This window comes from Onychostruthus taczanowskii, unplaced genomic scaffold, assembly GCF_017590055.1.
Source record: "Onychostruthus taczanowskii isolate IOZ18803 unplaced genomic scaffold, ASM1759005v1 scaffold4, whole genome shotgun sequence".
Classification (NCBI taxonomy): domain Eukaryota; kingdom Metazoa; phylum Chordata; class Aves; order Passeriformes; family Passeridae; genus Onychostruthus; species Onychostruthus taczanowskii.
In genome coordinates this window covers 23,989,298-24,006,314 of record NW_024501459.1, presented here as the reverse complement: position 1 = coordinate 24,006,314, position 17,017 = coordinate 23,989,298, and the positions used below count along the sequence as shown (strand labels likewise).

At 37.7% G+C, this 17,017-nt stretch overlaps 1 protein-coding gene across 4 annotated transcripts in view; it reads right to left on the bottom strand.

The window, feature by feature from the left end:
* The window catches only part of OXR1 (oxidation resistance 1), a 259,126-nt gene that overhangs the window by 114,814 nt on the left and 127,295 nt on the right, over positions 1–17,017 (bottom strand). For all 4 annotated transcript variants that reach the window (XM_041412597.1, XM_041412596.1, XM_041412601.1 and 1 more), the window contains one exon: positions 15,580–15,776. In XM_041412597.1, coding sequence (XP_041268531.1) covers positions 15,580–15,776 — 197 coding nt within the window. The remainder of the gene's footprint in view (positions 1–15,579; positions 15,777–17,017) is intronic.

Below are 17,017 nucleotides of genomic sequence, written 5' to 3'. Positions count from 1 at the left end.
GCAATTCAAATTTAAAAGGAATTCTAGTTCTTGAATTGAAGCTGTGAATTCAGTGGGGGTAAATTACAGTTCTACTTTTGATGCAAGTCTGTTGTGACAGGAAGTGGGGGCACAATCAAACAACTTTTGTCCCACGCTCCGCTCTTTTTGGGCAGTGCACTATGCACACACACATCCTGCCTGGAAGGGCAGAAGCTGCCAGACTCTTCCTGCTGCCAATATTCCATACTTGTATTTGAATACAATTTGAATTTGCCAATTCCATACTTGTATTTGAATCACTGTAATTCCTAACATACCACCTTTTTGCAGGTGAAGCCAATTTCTCCATTACTCCCTACAGCCTCCTGAATAACATTGTGCAAAAATGATGGGCACATTCTGCTTAAAGCTTTGATGAAGCAAACTCAGAGTCAACTTTATGAACACTGACTGTTTGTGCAGATTTATACCTTCATCTAGGACTCACCCCTGATCATAGTAGGGTAGATCATATTTATATGGTACATAAAGAATTGCACATTTTTGCTTCTTCCCCAAGTTTTGTGAAGCTTACTTGTTGTTTTTAAATTATCTGAATTCATAAATTTTACAGAGCTAAATGGAAGGCATTTAATCTAATTTGATGATCAGACTTGTAGGCATTGATGCTTTGAAGTGGTTAACTGGGTAACAGCTAATTTCCCTGTGGGATGAGCAATGCACTAACCTCTCTTCCCTCTGAATGAAGGCAGCATATAAATAAATATCTGCTGCATTTGAAAAACTCCTAAATCACTAGCCATTAAGAAACACTAATAACTTGACTGTTTTCATACATAATTTATTATGAAGAAACTAATTTGGTCTGTATTCAGAACACATCTGCAACCCCTGAATCTGTTGAAGTTCCTTCCAGTTCTGGTGACTTCTGCTAGGATTTCCAATTGGTGCAAAACTATCATCTGCCAGCACTGCCCTTTACCAGGAAATTTTACTTGTCTGGTGAGGACAGCCTGCCCTCACATATTTGTAGAGTTGTTCACAAGCCAGAAATATGAGCTGGAATCAGGAACAAGGAATGTTATAAGACAGCAGAGCAAATAATCTGCCTTGCAAAGAAACTAATTTACCTGCTGGTATTATCAGCATATGAAAACAAAGGGGATCAGCACTCATACAACAGAGGAGAGCTACCCATTTAATTTAGCCCATGGTAACAGTGACTGAATTTGAATTCCATGGGAGAAGTTCAGTTTGCTTGAACAGGAATTTGTATATACTTCACTACAAAATTTAGAGCATTACATAACTGGAAGAAAGACTCTTGATTTCTTAAGAAATTAATTAATCTCTTTGATTTCAACAGCCTTTTTGGTGGGGTTCTGCTCAGAAAGGTGGTGGCAAATTGCTCAATCCTGCTTGCATCAGTGAAACAAAACTCAGGATAAAACAACAAGATGAACAGAAATCATCTGAATTGAATAGTTGGAGCTGAACCTGTTCCTGTAGTATTGATGGCAGCAGTATTACAACAGTTTGTTGGATTACAGGCTAAACAGACCAAAACCATTCTCTTTATAGGTCACTTAAATACAACAAGAAAAAAGTACATTTAAACTCTCTACCCACCACCAGGAAATATTACAGCTGTCTACAAAGAATCTTTCTACCAAGTTGTTTTTTTTTTTTACTAAGATCAGTTTTATATAAGTTTTATAATGTATTTATTTTATATACAATCCTAATTCTTAAAGGAATAAGGATTCACTCCAAAATAATGGAAAATATCAGAATGGCATGGGGTATAGGTAAGGGCTCTCATAAACTTCAAGACATGTAGCACAACTTAGAGTGTTGATAGAAGCTTACAGAAAGAAACCCTAATTCTAGCATTAGCTGTTTGCTGTAAATTTTAAGAGCGAAATGGAAGGGAAAGTAAGGGAAAGGAAGGGAGGGGCAAACATCATCTTCTCCTCCTCACCTGAACAAGAAAAGTAATTTCCAGTTGTGGGACAATTTGTTCTCTGTCATAGGCACTGTGTTTATGATGTAACTTACAGCAGAAATCTGTTCGTTTTGTCTGAAGATTTCCAAACACTAGCCTTGGGAGGAAAATGATGCTTTACAACAGAGCTGATCTGCAAATAATTGTTGAACTAAATTCCTGTAGCAGCAAACCCTACATTTTATGCTATCAGGTGGTGGCACTGTTATACAGCCTGCTCCATCTCTGTTTTCAGCACTGGGCTCTGGGAGTGCACACGGTGCTGCATTTACCCTGCGGTTACCCAGGACCTCCCAGGAAGCTTTGGGATGGAAGGAGCCAACTGACCTAGACACTGGGTTTTGTTTTGGACTTCAAAATATAGCTGGTCTCCCACAACAGGCATTGACATTTGGGAAGAACACATATCTAAACTCCATCTCAAGGCTGGTGTTGGTATAGATAATAACAATTTGCACCTAAGTTTCATATTTCTGATACTTCTTCCATAAGCAAGACACTAGCAAGCTAACTGAAGACCTAGGAGGTTTCAGTGGGATAAATACCAGAAGAAAGCTGTTGTATTACTGCAGATGGTTTTAAGGAAACTTGTTTCACTGAGCAGATAGATATGAAGATCATGTAATATAACCCCCAGAAAATAAGAATAACTGCAAATATTAGCAATCTGTCCAGTTTGAAGAAATAATATTTTTAACTGCTTTCTTTAACAAACATAGAATAATCTATACATTGTGCTAAAAAACCCCAAATCAAACCAACCAAACCTGCATCTCCTATCTTCCAGATAGTATCCTAATTTACAGGCAGCTGATGAACATTCAAAACTGAAACATCAGTCATGCTAATAAGCAACAGATACCTCTTCAGTGTCTGAGGTTAGATACCACTATACATAATTTTGCATTCATACATATGATGTGTATTAGTTAGAAAAACATCCCACTGAAATCTCTAACAACAAAAAATCAAATTATATTTAGGTTTCCCCCCACTATTTTTATATCCTATTCACAGGTAAGTCATCCTGACAGTAGGAAAGGGGAAGTGTAAGTCTACACGGCAGTGGGTACCTAAAACATACTAAATGTTCCCACATTTTCCCCCTCACAAAACTATAACTGAAGTTAACAGTATATTAGAGCTGATATTTCTCTATTTTTCCTAATAAGGTACATTACCTAGAAATTCTCTCCCTATTCCTTAAAATTAAAAACGTCTTAATACCAAATGTGATTGATAGGAATGTTGTCAGCAGAACAAGGATCTGAGAAGTCTGGTTAATTGCCAGAACACTGGATTATGGTATGAGATAGGGCTTTTCTGATGTTCTGTATCTCTACTTGTGCTTTTATCAAGTAAATATTCTGATAGCTCTGCTCCTCTACATTGCCTGGGCTCCACTCTCATTTACTTGCACACGTAGCCTTGTGCTGCCCTCTTCTTCTATTGGTGCTTCACTGACACTATATTCTTCATATCTGTGTCTTCATATTCTTCAATCTGCCATTCCTTGACTCCAACACCTTTCCCTGCAATCTCTTTCTTTACCCAAACAGAATTTAATAACTCAGGGTTTATTCAGATGAATACATCCCTCAGACATATTTATTTCAATCCTATGAAAGAAAACATCTTTTAGCCTCTCTTTGCTAAGTAATTTAGGCTGTAGTTGTAATAAAGAGGTTTTTTTCTTTCTCAGTGTAAGACAGCTTTCACTATTCAAGTTTGAAAAATAAAGTATCCTTTTTCAAGTTGTCCTTAACTGTCACTTAGCACATTCTCCCTCTTGAAGAATACAAAATTTAAATCAGTCAAAAGACCTTTCAGCATCTTGTTCTTAGCAGAACAGAGAAAAATATTTATTGTTCTGAAGAAGAAGTTTGCCAGCTATCCAAAAAAAATGAAGTTATGCTTTTTCTGTCTCTGGTAGATGAAATAGAAAAATAATTTGATGGCAAATATGGCAGTAAAGCAGTGAAAGAGATGGGTCTTTTAAAAGACCATCAAATACAGGAACCTCATTCAATGAACAGTGAGACACTGAGTTGAACCCAATCCATCTTTATTAATGGGGCTTATTGGAGAGAGTGTTTTCTGGCAGGTTTTTTACAATCACATGTAACAATGACGTGGTATTCCTAAGCCTACACTATTCCACTTGGTTATATTCTCATTCAAACAGGTAATCCTTCAGAACCACCTTGTCAGGGAAAAATAAATCCTCCTCTCTTGGAAGAACCTGCTGTAGGGCGTGAGCCCTTTACTTCTCAAATTATCTATCTTTACTCACATAGTTTTTACTTGTGATGTGTTACAGTCCCACTAGTAAACCCAACAGAGAAATGCGGTGTTTAAGGAAGGCTAAACTGCTTGGGCGTGGTTTGTTTTCCAGCAAACATTGAATAAGAAATAAGTTTTATATTTTTCATTTGCTATATTATCTTCTTCTGACAGGTTTGAAATGTGTGCATTCAATATTGATTTTAAAAAAATCACAAGAAATCAGTGCAGATTAAGATCAGTGTCAGATAACATGACATAACTAAAAATATCAAAATCAATTCAACTGTGCATTATGTAACTGCAGTCCCACAGGGATTTATCTTTTACTACTGGAGCTGAGTTTGGGCCAAACCACTGGATAGCTGAGAGTCATTAGTGGTGTAATTCAGCATTTTCTCAGGGTTCACACTGGTGATGGTTTCTCTCCAAGATCCCAGCAGATTTCAATACCTAACTGATGCTAGCATTAACAGCTATGTTGGGAAGTCTTCACCTGTGAACATTCAGTGTCTCGTGTTTTATTAAAATTATAATTTCTTGTTTTTAAATAGAGCATATAATCTAGTTTGTAGATTGAATTTAAGCAAATTTCTCAAATCATAATTTTATTTCCTAGTACATCTCTGATTTTAAAAATGACTGTAGGGAGGAGCTATTTTCTCTGAGATTTATTCAGAGCAAGAAAATCAGAAACTTGGCAAACTATCAGAGCCAACCTCAGCACTGTTTTACATACAAGTGTAAAGGGAAAAACATAATTCAAACTGTAGATAGGTGACAAAAGCACCTAATTCCATACCCAAGTGGTCACACAGGTTCCTAAATAAATGTATGGCAAAAGTGCCTGAAACTGCAAGTCAACAACCCTTAGAACAGGTCACGCTTGTCACATTTCCTCTGGCAGAGGAAACAGACTGTCATTCTATCTTCTACAAATTAAAAGAACAAAAGAATCTCTCAAGCATATTAATTAATGAGATTCATTGGAAACATAGCAGGCTGCTGCCACTATTTAGTTTTCATGAACGTATCTGGCCAATTAGTATCTAAATTTATAAAAAGAATTTTTGTACATGTTGAATATTTTATGCTTGTAAAGTCTTTGCATACTGCTATATGCATACTAATGCTCTGTAAATGTGGGATGTTCAACAGTACAATAACTCCATGATAAAATCCAACTGTTTTTCCTGGTTCAAGATAAAAATCAGGGTTTAGTGACAACACTCAGTTCCCATAATGCTTTTGAGGGAAAGAAGGAAAACAACAAGCCAGTTTGTTAAAATCCAAATGGACCTTCACAGCAAGCTGTCCTGGAGGTGATCCTAACTCAGAAGATCTGTCTCCTGAAAATCACATCTGACTCTTATTTATCTAGCAAAATCTTTATCTAGCAGTATTTATCAAGCAAAATCTAGCAAAATAATAAATAATCAGAAAACATGAATACAAGAAATCGTAAAAATTTGCTCAAAAGGAAGAAATAAAATGACACTTTGTTTGAAACCTAGTGTATGCTGTAAGGTATTTGGTAGCCCCTCATGTTAAGGACCCAGAAATATTAGGCAATGGGTAAGGTCTGTTCTGACACAGCATAAACAAATTAGATCTTTGAACTGGATCCTTCTCGCAGGAAAAAAACCTCCTTGAACAGGAGGGAGACAGTCCCACCCCATCAGCACAGGCCACCTGCTGATGGAGACTGAGGTGGGTCATGCCTCAGGATCAGCATCACTGCACAGCTGGATTTGGTCACTTTATTCCAGACTGACTTCAGTTTCAGTGTAGTTATTCTACAATAGATGAGTCCAGACTTTGATCTCAGATTTCATGCTCACATATATGCTGTATGCAAGGAAACTCAATGGCCTCATTCACCATCTCAGTGTTAGCTTCTAAGGGTCAGGAAGTCACTTTGCAAACAGGTACCAGCAGTATTTGTGCTTTGATCCTTTCCGTAATATCTTTTCTACCCCCACACCCGTTGTTTCTGAAGAGCATTTTATGGATTTAAAGGAAGTTTAAGGGAACAAGTAAAAAACATGTGGACATTTGACACCATCAATAAAGTTGAGTTTCTGATTAATGTCCCAAAATCATGGCTTTCATTATATATATACAGAGAAGTGAAACAATCACTAAAACAGAAATATCACAAGAGACCAAGAGATCTTCCATGATATTTTAAGACTTTTTAAACTTTTTTTTTTTTTTCCTGAGAGTGGAGAATCAGAAAAATTCAGCTATCTTAAAATTTATTTTAAAAATAAAATGGAATTTTGAAGCTGGCTGAAAAAATTGCACTTGATTTCAGAATGAATAAAATATAAATAATAACAGGTGCTTTGATGTGCTAATATTCCCTTTACTTATAGAAAATTGAGTTGTTGGGTCTTAAAAACCTCTAAAGATAGAGACAGCGGAACCTCTTTGTACGTTCTCATGCACTGGGGGAAAAAAAGTTTTTCCTTATATTAAGTCTAAACCTCTTATATTTCAGTCTCTAGGCTGGCTGTGTGCCACTGTCCGGCCTTGCACCACTGCAAAGAGCAAACTACAGATTGGCAGAGAGCAACAGGTGGCCATAAGGTGCCCCTCAATGTGTCCCTTCTCCAGCTCCCTCAGTTGTCCCTCACATGGCCCCGATGACCTTGGTGACTGCTGTCTTTGAGTTTTTCCAGCCATGAAGTATTCCAACCACTGAGGCCACAGTGCCCCAACATGCACACAGGGCTGCTCTGGAAGATGATGACCATTAGAAGTGAAGCTTATGGAATAGCCCTGGAAAATCCTTCTGGCCCTTTTTGAAAAGGGATCCAGCATTTGCCTTTTCCAAGACATGATGGGTCTCCCATGATCTCCATAACATTTCAACAGTCAGAACCTCACAATGACCTCAGCAGTTCCTTCAGCATCCTTACTATGGATTCCAGTGGGTACCATCTACTCCTGTGGATCAAGGTTTTTCTTAGAATCACTGACTTAGCCCTTTTCCACTACCACTAATAATTGTTTTCACAGAACTATGTCTCCAGATTCAAAAGCTTCAGTCTTATCTGTCTCTGCTATCACTAAATCACCCAGCTATTTCAGCACTGAATCAGTATTTTCCTTCTTTGTTCTTGCACTACTAGAAGGAACACTATTTCCCAGTACATAGGAGTGGTGCTCAAGGCACATTATGTTAGAAATCATGTCCTTTTTTTCAGTCATTTTTCTCTTCTACAGAAAACCTCCAATGAGAGAGAGACTGAGGGTGATGCAGCCTCTAACAGCTGAGAGCTTACGGTCAGATAATTTTTTTTTTTCTTCCCCCAGAGATTCAAATTTTAGTATCCCAAGAGTACACATGATTAGCTGATCTTGCAAGCTGGGTAGCTTACCTACAGAACTATTAAAGATTTCATCTTTATCCTGATGTAAAGCAAGAAAATTAGAAAATCCTGAAATACTTCTTGCCCAAAATGACTCAGCAGATGATATGATAGCATTCTATATGATTAAAACCAAAACCAGATGCTAAGAGAAGGGAAATACTAAGATGAAAGGACATTAATAAGCATCACTTTTCTGGTAGATGCTGTCTCTATAGCTCAGAACCAATTTATATTCAAAGGATATGCAGAGTATCTGTAAAGGACAAAAGAAGGATACATTAAAAACTGGCTTGTAATGGCTCCAAGTCTGAAATACTAAAAACCAGAAAAACAAAGACATGAATAAATGCTTGCTTGCTCATCCAGAGTAGCTATGTGATCTGAATCACTAATAAAAATCTTCAGAAAGGTTGAATGAGTAAGGATTTTGCATAGTTACTGTTGCTATGAGAGACACTTTCCATGTTATCCACACATTCCACAAATTATTTCCCTTTTCTTATCACTCACAAACAGGTAATGAGTTTCTAGGAAAATAGCCTCCTCCTCTAAAAGTTTCTGAAAACATATTTAAAAGAAGGCAGGAAGAATGATGCTTTTCAAAAAGTACTGAGTGTTCAATAATGAAATTATAAGTGGAGTGAATGGGACAGGGTGAAACTCTGCAAATGTGTCCAAGCAGCATCTGGATCCTCTGAGGCAGAGTTGGAAGCTCCATCTCCCACCTGTCCTCCTCTAAAAGTGAAAAGATGAAGCTGAAATTTACAGCACCTACTGCATCAAACTCCACCATATATCTAACAGCTAATATACCTATGTATGTTATGTGCTTTGCAAGTATCAGCAACAAATAACCAAAGTGATTTGGGAGCCACCACAAAAAGGAACCACATACAATTATGCAGAAGAGTAGAAGCAAGTATATTCAATGGCCAAATGACTAGAACATCATCTGGAAAGAAAGTAGAGTATTCTGTATTCTTTGCAGGAAAACCTCTCTACATTAAATACACCAAATATCAGTTAATGTCTTCTAAAAATAATAATAATATCTTTCTAGAGCATTCCAAATAAAATCTTGCAGAGCAGGAAGAGGTTTGCACACTGAAAACAAGAGTACCACAAGTCACAATATCTGTCTTTCGAACAAGTTTTATGCTTATTTTAGAGGAGAAGGTAAGAGGCAAGCCCCTAACTCAGTTTTTAAACAGTGACTGTGATAGTGGGTAGTCCCATGAGGAAAACTCCATAAAACTCCCAGATTGATAGTAAACAAGCTTGTATTTTCAGGTGGATCAACGTTGTCCTTTTCCAGTTTTGAGTTCAATAGCAGATTCACTGTAATGTCTGACTAGATCTCTCAGAGCAGCTCCAATAGCTCCATCAGGGTGAGAGATCTCTGAGATATGAAATCACCACTTGAACTGACGTTAACGCCACACATTAATTTCATATTGGCAGATTCCGTGACACCATATGAATTTAGTAACAAATATATATGAATTCACATTTAAACTGATATTTCTGACATTTTAAAAGTAATATATTTATGGAAACATACTGGAATGTATGCAAACAGCAAGAAAATTAATATACTGCATATCTAAACAATATGATATTTATTTATTTATGTTTCCAAATGATTGCAACAGTCATGGCTTAAACAGGCTCACTAGAAAGCATCTATCACAAAGGTTAGGTATAATTGTATCCACTGAATAGTAGCTGATCACTTTTCATTTAGTTCTTCCTTTCATAATAGAAAGAATGGATTTATTAATAATGTAAAATAAACACTATGTTTTAGGTTTCCCCATAAAATCATCTCTATTATACTCTCACTTTATAAATACTGTTTTATACAGCTTTGTGCATTAGTAATAATTCCTGTAACCAGCTGTAACTTATATGTATTAAATGAACTTATATGCATTAAATTAACTTCTATACTTATGCTTAACATATAACTTATACGCATTAAATTCTTTGGAATATCCATCTTCTTTTCACATCAATACATTGAGAATTACTAAAATATTAGTAGTGACTTGTGGGTGCTGATTGACAAGGAGCACAACATGCCCCAGCAATGTCCACTCACAGCCCCAAAGCCTAATGTGTCCTGGGCCTCATCACAAGCTGCAAGGCCAAAAGGTCAAGAAAGGGGATCTGTCACTACTCTGTTCTCTGAGACCCCTCCTTGAGTAGTACTTCCAGCTCTGGGACCTGCTGGAGCGAGTCCAAAGGAGACACCAAAATGATCACAGGGCTGGAGTGCCTACGTCTCCAGCTGGGAGAGCTGGGATTGTTTAGCCTGGACAAGAAAAGGCTCCAGGAAATCTTACAGCAACTTCCCAGGACCTGAAGGGAGCCTACAAGAAGGATGGAGAGGGATTTTGGCATGGGCATGTAGTGACAGGACAAGGCTTTAAACTAAACGAGGCTTGGTTTAGATACTAGAGAGAATTGTTTACTGTGAGCGTGGTGAGGCATTGGCACAGATTACCAGAGGAGGTGTGGACACCCCATCCCTGGAAGTATACAAGGCCAGGCTGGATGGGGCTTTTGAAACTTGGTCTAGTGCTAAGGTACCTCTGCCTTTAAGTCTCTAATCCCTTTGACAAAGGGGTTGGGACTAGGTGAACTTTATGGCCCCTTTCAACCCAAACCATTGTGTGATTCCATAACTAAACTAATCTCAGCTAAATTTGGAGCAACTACCCACTGAAACTTTGTCTCTTCAAAACAAGATTAGGAACCCAAATCAGTCTTTTCCCAGTTATCACTTTGGCATTAGCTACTAGACAGTTGTTTTGGAAACTTAGTCAATTAATATGTATTTATTCAGATTTGCTTATCCCAAAAGCTTAATTTCTCTTCCACAATGATTTTATATTAGTTAATTCAGAGTACTAATATGGCAAGGTTAAGCTAGCAGAAAATATTTTCTCTGTTAAGAATTCTACTGACATCATTTGTATGAGAGTTTGAAGGAGGAAAGAGCTCATTTCTTTTTTTCCTCTTTTTTTTTTTTTTTTTTTTTTTTTTTTTTTTTTTTTTAACAAGTGGAACATGAAATTAACTTTCTTAAAAAATGGACCTTTAAGGGAAGGGAACTTTGGCAATTAGTATTTCCCAAGTGTCCTCATGCTGCATATTATGTGCACATATACATACTTAGGCATTCAGTCTAAACTACTGTGTGTAATTGTAGCAGCAACACCTTCTATTGATGACAGAGATTGTACCAACAAAAGATGTCTCCTGAGGCAGCTGATAGTTGTCTTCTAAATGAAATTGTTGTCTTCTTGTGCTAGCAAGAGCCTGAACAGCAACACTTGCATTAAGACTTTTATTAGAAGATACAATGAAAAAAAAAACCAACTGCATTCATTCCTCATCTCCCACCAATACTGTGCTATAACCTTTTCTACTATGAACTTCTGTCCTTTTTCATAATTTATTTTGCCTGATCAGAAAAATATTTTTATCCAACCTTTTTAAACTATGCATTTACTCTATATCAGTGCTGCAGTTTTGTGTTAATGTCAAATAGAACAAAAGGCTTTTACATCTACAAAAGCAGGGTCATTAGGTAGGCAGTCCACTGGCTATGTCCTCTTAGAGGTGTCCAAGCACAATACACCAGGCTTGCACAGCTGGGTATACCCCTCAAATGCATGTCTCTATAGGCTAACACCAACTACTTCATTCACCTTAATACATTGCTAAAAGTATATCCTGAGGCATCCAACTGTGAAGTACAGTCCTACAACCCTTCAGCTGGGTCCCTCCAACACCACAGCTGAGATGCAGCCACCTACAAATGGCTGTAGCTCTTGTAGTTGGACAGGGCATTAAGCTGATACACCTTACTGCTTTGAATTCTGGTTACCCATATCATTCTCCATTGTTTGATATTCCAGCCTCTTCTTCAGAGTGCTGAAGACTCAGGCACCTTCTTTTTCTCTTTTGAGGGAGTTGCTCAACAAAAAGCACTTCAGAAATAAGTGGCCTGAATTTTTAAGTGCCTGAAGCATCTAAAAAGTCTAATTTTAGGTTTTTATTTTTAAGTGTCTTGGGTGCTGTTTCTAGAGTTCTCCAAAAAACTTCATCCAACCCACCATACAGACTGTTTTTCCTACACTCATCTTATTAATCTAGAGGTTCCCACTCAATTTCTTCACACCAGTTCAGCACTGGAGGTGCTGGAGCCTTCCTGCCTGCTGAGCCTGCCATATGGAAGAGCTATTTATCCCCCTCACTGACTCTCCATTTTTTATTTCATTTAAACCAGGCATACAACTTGTTCCCCATTGCCTATTCCTATCAAGTCTTCTCTTTCTTACCAACTTTCCCCCCCTCCCACTTTTAAAAAGTGCAACGAGACTAAGTTTGGAAAGCACCTGAAGTGTAGTCTGTGGGAAAGATGAAATGCAAAATAAGTAACTTGTTTATAGCTGTCTAAAGTAGGAGCAGTGCTGATGAAATTTTAAAATCTCTTGGAATTACCAGACATTCCTTCCTCATTACTCAATCAGTTTTAGAAGGTCTGGGTAAATCTGCTTGCACATAAGGTGGCACAAAAAAAAAAAAAAAAAATTAAAAATATTCTGATGTTAGAGAGGTTTTAGAAACACAACCTCTTAGACAATTGCCTGTGCCTACTCACAGTAGCTGCAAGCATACACAAGCTGCTACAATTTCTTCTGCAAAGCATATGTGTGCAAGGTAAAGCTCATATCTCTGGATCTGCAAAGCAGAGTCTGATTTATAGGAAGATCCCTTAAGTGCTTCCTGCATAGCCAAATCAAAAAACCCCACATATTTTTAAAATACCTTTGATTTTTATAATACTTCCCATGAATTGATAAAGTAAAACTGGTTACACATTTCTTGCACATAATCATAACTTGCATGGCTATTTAATTAAATAGACAGATATTAATAAATCCAGCTAGGCCCTGAAGTAAGTTTTCATTTAATAGACAATGTGATGCTGACAGTTCCATTTTAAAGCACAAACTGTCTACATGCACAAGTCTAAACATAGATGTTTAGATACTTTTTTAAATGCATTTGAACTCGGTTGTCATATCTATAAAGTGCTTTACACATCATGATAATTACTTAAAATAAATTCTTAAAGAGCAAGAGAGCAACACAAAACACGTTTGGCACTTGTTAGCTCAAGCTCAGTTACTCACTGCCATAAACTCTGTCATTTGCCAATTTGTTCTGAGGTTAATGTAACAGAATACTAATTAAAAAAAAAAAAAAGTCAGCTGAGAGCATTACTTTTCTAACATACTTTCTCAATCCATTTACTTGATCTTGAGCACAGGCTGCTTTTAGGAGAACATGAAAACAAGGGCAAAACAAGGTAAACCTCTGCATAATTGTATTAGGTCAGCCACAGATCTAGTGTGCTTGTTTATGCTATAAAACAGCCAGTCATACACAAAGCATCACAGGAATCTGAGGATTGTTTTCTGTTTTAGAGTAAGTGTCTGTTACAGGTGTGTCAGTACATTCAACCTCAGAAAGTAATAAATGATGTGATTATATTTTAACTATCAGAAATTGTTTTTGAGACAAGTGACAGAAAATTTCTTTTAAGGCAAGAGGGTGATATAGGTCATACATTAACATATGCTCTAAGAAGATAATTATTCTTTCAGGCGCCAAAGCCATAGACTCAATATTGGAGCAACTCAGTCAGTATAGTAAACATGTTCATCTGGTATCAGTACTGTGCTGTCCAAGATTAAACCATCCATTTTCACCATCAGGAATGTGTGCCATCAAACATTTAAGAAGATACAGAGAAACTCGCCTCTTTAATTTGCCTGTCAGCACAAGTCAGACATAATGCACTATGCAGTAATACTGGCTTAGCAACTTAACCTTTGTGATTTAGACAAGTCCCATAGACAAGGTGGTATGTATAAGAACAGAAAACCAACACCTCTCCCATCCTGGGTCAGTCCAGATGGTTCTGGACTCTCCCAATACTCTGTACAAGGATAACAGAAGATGATATTTGGAAAAATCATGCAAGTTTGGCCACTTTCTGTGGTCTGTTTCCCTCATACTTCCCTAGGGTCTGCAACTGTTGTTCACGAATGTCAGCATCTGTTTATGGGCAAGTTGCCCATGACTGCTCTTGTCTATAGACACACTGTCCATGTTCCAGCATGACAGGCAGAGAGGCAGTGGAGTATCCACCCCTGAAGACTGTCAAAACTTAGCAAGACAAAGCCTTTGCTGTTCTATCTGGTGCTGGCTGAGGTCCTGCTTTAAACAGGACACCAGACTATGCAACCTTCAGAGGCCTTTTCCAGTCAACAAGTCTGTCGAAAAAGTGTTGCACAATATCCAAACAAACTATTCAGATGTATGAACAACATTCTGTTACTTCAGCACAGGTTACATCCTGAGCAGCTAGGGCTCAGACCCTGTGATCACTCAAAGCACATACAGAGTTCACAATATAAAGGTTGTGGAAGGAGTCCCAAAAGAAACTGCAGTGAGTCAAATTTAACAAGTAGATAAACACAAATCTTAGTCTGTAGTTCCATATGCAGACTGTGTTTTGGGTGCTCACAGAAGAATATTCAACTATGGTCAAATTGACAATAATACATTTTAATACTGAATTAGATTCAGAACTCATTTTGATGATGTGGTGGATTTCTACTCTCATTATTATTACTCTTATGAAACCCAGCCCACATTCCAAATCCTGCTTCACATATAAAGCAATCTTAGCTTAGCTTTGATATTCCTGCAAGATCACTTGAAGAAAATAGGAGAATAAAACACCACAGAGCAAAATTTTTGGGCATCACAAAATGCAAACACATACAATCACTCACCACTTAAAATACAGACTTCATTATTAAAATGGGTAGATTGCTAATACAGTTTCCTTTTTTAAAAGCAACATAACTTACAATGACAGCCAGTTTCAAGGGATCAGACATAACACAGTGAAAGATGTCTAAGAAACACATTTTTCTTGATCTTTTAGACAAGTGAAAGACATGTAAATGGTTCCCTTGAAGCAGAAGAAACAATCACATTATATTGCAATAACTCAACATCTCACAAACTATTGCCAAGCAACAGGACAAGAGGCAATGGGCAGAAAGTGATGCATGGGAAATTATATATGAGGAAAAACTTTACTGTGCAGGTGACCGTGCTCTAGAACAGGGTGCCCAGAGAGGCTGTGGAGTCTCTCTCACTGGAGATACTCAAGAGCCGTCTGGACACAGTCTTATGCCATGTGCTCTGGGATGAGCCTGCTTGAGCAGGGAGATCAGACCAGATTACCACTGTGGTCCCTTCCAACCTTGCCAAAAGGAGTCAAGCACAATCTCATAATTATTTATGGGGAAGCAGGCTGCAAAACAAATTCCAGGGTGCCTGAGATGGTTTTAAAGACTCATGCAGATACTGACATTCCAGATGAAAATCCAAAAAAACCAAAATATTCAGGGAAAGATACTGATAAGCCCCATAAAAAATTCTTCACACTCGGTATGCCTCCTCCCTCTCCAAACTGGAAATCCTTTCTAATCAGGATCCTTCTAAAGAATCTCTGCTGAAATTCCAATGTAATCCATTGTAAGAATTACATTTTTTCCTAAAGCATTTCCTAAAGCATGCCTTCTTCAATACTTCTTCTTATGGGGAAAAAAAAGGAGTAAGAAAGAGTTTAGGTAGGTCAAGCAGGTTAATTCTTTAGAGCAATTTGACATCAGCATTAAGGTAATGCATCAGCTTAAGCTTATTGGTCACTGTGAGCATTTGTAAGCTTAGTAGCCAGCCATGTAAGCAAAAGACATAAACCACAAATAAACAAACAGACCCTGCTTTGGTAAAAAAGCATACTTGATTTTTTTTCTGTGAAAGAAAACTCACCGATGGTGTAATATCTCTTCAGGTCGCTCCTCCGCGGGTTGCGCCTTTGGGTGTTTGTGGTGTTGTCCTGCTCCTCCTCGGAAGCCGCTGTCTGAGCAGCAGGCAAAGGTTTGCTGGGCTGAGGCGTCTGAGCTTCTGCTGCCACTGGGTTGCATCCTGGCCCACTAATATCCACCGACTGGGACTTCTTCTTTAATCTAAAGGCAATTTAAGACAGTAAAGTGTCACTGATCATCATTCTATACCTAGATTATGTGTAGAATTACAGTTATATTCTACGGCTCATTGTACAATAATTCATGCATGTCACAGCCGAACAGGGAACAGCAGTGATAAATTAGGCCTTGCATCAATTTCCCCTTTCAGGTTCTGCTAAATCTGCTAAATCAGTTACAGCATGTCCATTCCCCATGTGACTGCAAATAGTAAACTGCCCTCAGATCAGCCTGCAGAGCTGCTGCAAGGATCAGTCCCTAATCTATTTCCAAGCCAAACTGCCCACCATTACCCTATCTTTAAGTTGTTTGGTTTAAGTTTCCACAGATGAGGGGAGTACAAGGAAATTAAATAATTTGCACAAAGTTGCTGAAAACCTTAAGAGAAAAGAACTGATGCATGATCTTCTGAATTCAGATGTAGCTCTTCAACTGCATTTCACATTCTGCAATATTTTCAACACATTGTTTCTCAAGAATCCCACTAACCTCAGGTATAATTTTTGCACTGCAATAGCAGTGGACAAGGCAAAAGAAATTCTCTGTTCTGCAGAAGAAATTAGTGTTCAGCTCATTACTGACAGATAGGTACTGTATGAATTATTAACCACTATTCTCTGGGCCCGATCATCGAGCTAGTTTCTTACCCCTCTAGTTGCACACACATCCAGACATAACATCACAACTTGTGCACAAGTATATTCTGATACATTGTCAAAATCCTTTTTAAAGTGGAGGCAAATGACATTATCACTCTCAACTCCTCCTCAGATCTAGACATTTTATCAAAGTTCTGAGGGAAAGCCTTAACTAACTTTCAAACCTTTGGAGTGGGGTGAGTACACCCCTGTCACTGATTCACCATAGTTCTGATGTCTCCACTATCTCTAGCAATGTAAAATAGAGCTTACTATGCTGCTAAGGTTATTGAATAGAGACAAATTACCTGCTGCAATGAAGTTCACAGCATACACATTTGATTTTGTCAATACTTTTCTTAAATTAGGTCTCTATAAATGTATATAGCTGACTACATGATTTGATCCTGGAAATAAAAGAGGTTTATGACATTGCAGTGAGATATTGATTTGAGAGGAAGGGATCATAACAACTCTGAAATTTTGAAGCAAGTGAAGTAAAATGATAAAGTTCTGCAATGCTAGAGGATAATTTTATTAGGCTAACAATTTAATGCTAAGCATCTCCCTCTTAACTTTACATTT